Below are 2,302 nucleotides of genomic sequence, written 5' to 3' on the forward strand. Positions count from 1 at the left end.
AATCCAATGCCTACTTTTTGGCGGACAAGAAGCATATAGCCATAGACCAGTCACCATCAGCTTTACTTTAAAGTTTACACTTCACCTTCACTTCATTTGGCCAATTGGCGTCATCGCCGTTACACACATTATCTGAGTATTTACCCTCTGTAATTTCCAACGTGCCTATTAATATTGAACACTCACAATGCCCACTTCAATCCCATTCTTCCCCCGTTGCCTTTCCCTAAGAATTCGCACCATGGTGGCCTCCCAGCTAAAGCTGATGTTCTTGATTATCCTCCCACTGCAACTCTCTGCAACATTGTCTCAAGAGAATAAGCATGAAATGAATGGAGTCTCCATGACACTCCACATGAAGATGAGGATGAAGAGCGGGTCTATAAAGAAGATCACAGTGGAGGAGCCTCTCTACTATCCCAGCGACTCGATCGAGTATTATATCAAATTATCGGTGGGTACTCCTGCACAGGATGTATTGCTCCTAATGGACACGGGCAGTGATGTGGTGTGGGCACCCTGCACCCCAAATTATACATGTAACAACTGCCATGGATACAGAACGGTTTTTCTTCCAAGAAAGTCATCCTCTCATGTGCCTGTGAAGTGTGCAGATCCCAAGTGCAGAGATCTGTGCGAGAATGAGCAAGGCTGCATCGAAAGCTTCCAGAAGTGCTCGCGGATTTGTCCACAGTTTAAACTGACCTATGGCACGGGAAACGCGACGGGGCGTCTACTGAGTGACACCTTGACTTTGCCACTGGAAGACGGAGGAAGACGAGAAATAAAGAACTTCGCAATTGGATGTTCAGTGGTTTCGTTCGGGGTTGCTGGTATTGCAGGATTTGGCAGAGGAGGACTGTCTATGCCTTCCCAGCTTGCTCCTCTTATTGGTGATAAATTTGCGTATTGCCTTGACTATCGAAGCAACAGCAGCAAAATAGTGCTGGGTAACAAGGCGGTTCCCAGGGATCTCCCTTTGACTTACACTCCCCTTCTCTTTAACCCAGTAGACCCTTTGATTTTCTCTTTCTATTACCTTGACCTCCAAGCAGTGAGCATTGGTGGAAAGCGCTTGACACTGCCCTCCAATTTATTGTCATTTGACAGCCAAGGCAATGGTGGAACCATAATAGATTCAGGCACTTCATACACTGTCTTTCCCGAACCAATCTATAACCAGACTCTAGATGCATTTGCTTCTCAGATTGGATATCGAAGATCTCCTATAGATGAAGCCGATAGTGACTTGGTATTGTGTTACAATGTGTCTGGTTTAGAGAATATTCGGTGGCCTAAATTTGTATTCCATTTCAAGGGTGGCTCAGACATGGTACTTCCTGAAGAGAATAGTTTCACGGCTGTCAGTTCTGATGCAATCTGCCTGGCAGTGGATTATGGTGGCAGTGCTGCTAATGGACCCGCTGTCATCATAGGAAACATTCAGCAGAACAATTTCTATATATTGTATGATAAAGAGAAGAATCGTTTGGGCTTCATCAAGCGGCCCTGCAAAACATTTGGCTGAGTCATTGATGGGACGCTCTACATATTTTCCATAGTCTATTATCTACTTTTGAACCATATGTTTTTCGTGCTGTATTGGGCAAGCAGCCTGCATGTATGCAGTTTACAGGCTAAATAAATACTACTGTTGGATGTCCCCGTGTGTACTCTACAAACTAAATAAATATTACTTTTGGATATTTCAGGGCATCATGTCAGGAATGTCTGTCATATATATAAAAGGAGTTGTCTATAATGCGACTTTTTGAGATTCCGGTGACAGAATCCGGCGGAAGAAATTGAGATGAAATCATGATTTGTTGCAGTTAAAATGGTTTTTTAACTGCATATTCAGATTCAGCATCCTGAAAAACCCCTGGGACGGTTTCATTGTGCAGAAATTAGCTATCAAACTTGGATTCCAATAAATTACTGCCGGATTTTCACCGGAAAAAATCGCCAGAAAGTCTTTTAAAAAATCGCGTTAAAGACTACTCCTATATAAAATAGTTAGCTTGATTCTATGTTGGGTCAGGTTTTGTGTTTCGGTAGAAAATTGATTTGCTTATTTATAAAATTTTGTAATCAGGATTGTGTAACATAGGTTGGAACCCATTCTTAGAGTTTGAACCATTCATTTTATTCTCAGTGTGGGACCCATGCTTAGATTTGAACTAATCAGGTGTAGATTGCACATGTACTTAATCGAGATTAAGGGATTGTGTTAAATATTTGAAATGTTTTATCGTTATATCGTCAAAACGGGTGCGGGGTTATTGTTTTCAATAGGTTAGGT

The 2,302-nt window shown here is 42.1% G+C and overlaps 1 protein-coding gene across 1 annotated transcript; it reads left to right on the forward strand.

Annotated features, from left to right (window-relative positions):
- The first annotated feature begins 241 nt into the window (after positions 1–241).
- LOC149145319 (aspartyl protease family protein 2-like) lies at positions 242–1,528 on the forward strand. Its single transcript, XM_089452413.1, has one exon. The coding sequence runs from the start codon at positions 242–244 to the stop codon at positions 1,526–1,528; it is 1,287 nt and encodes a 428-aa protein (XP_089308539.1).
- Positions 1,529–2,302: the final 774 nt, after the last annotated feature.

Source organism: Pinus tabuliformis, chromosome X, assembly GCF_031772625.1.
Source record: "Pinus tabuliformis cultivar Carrire ecotype Pingquan chromosome X, CPIR1, whole genome shotgun sequence".
In the NCBI taxonomy this organism is placed as follows: Eukaryota; Viridiplantae; Streptophyta; class Pinopsida; order Pinales; family Pinaceae; genus Pinus; species Pinus tabuliformis.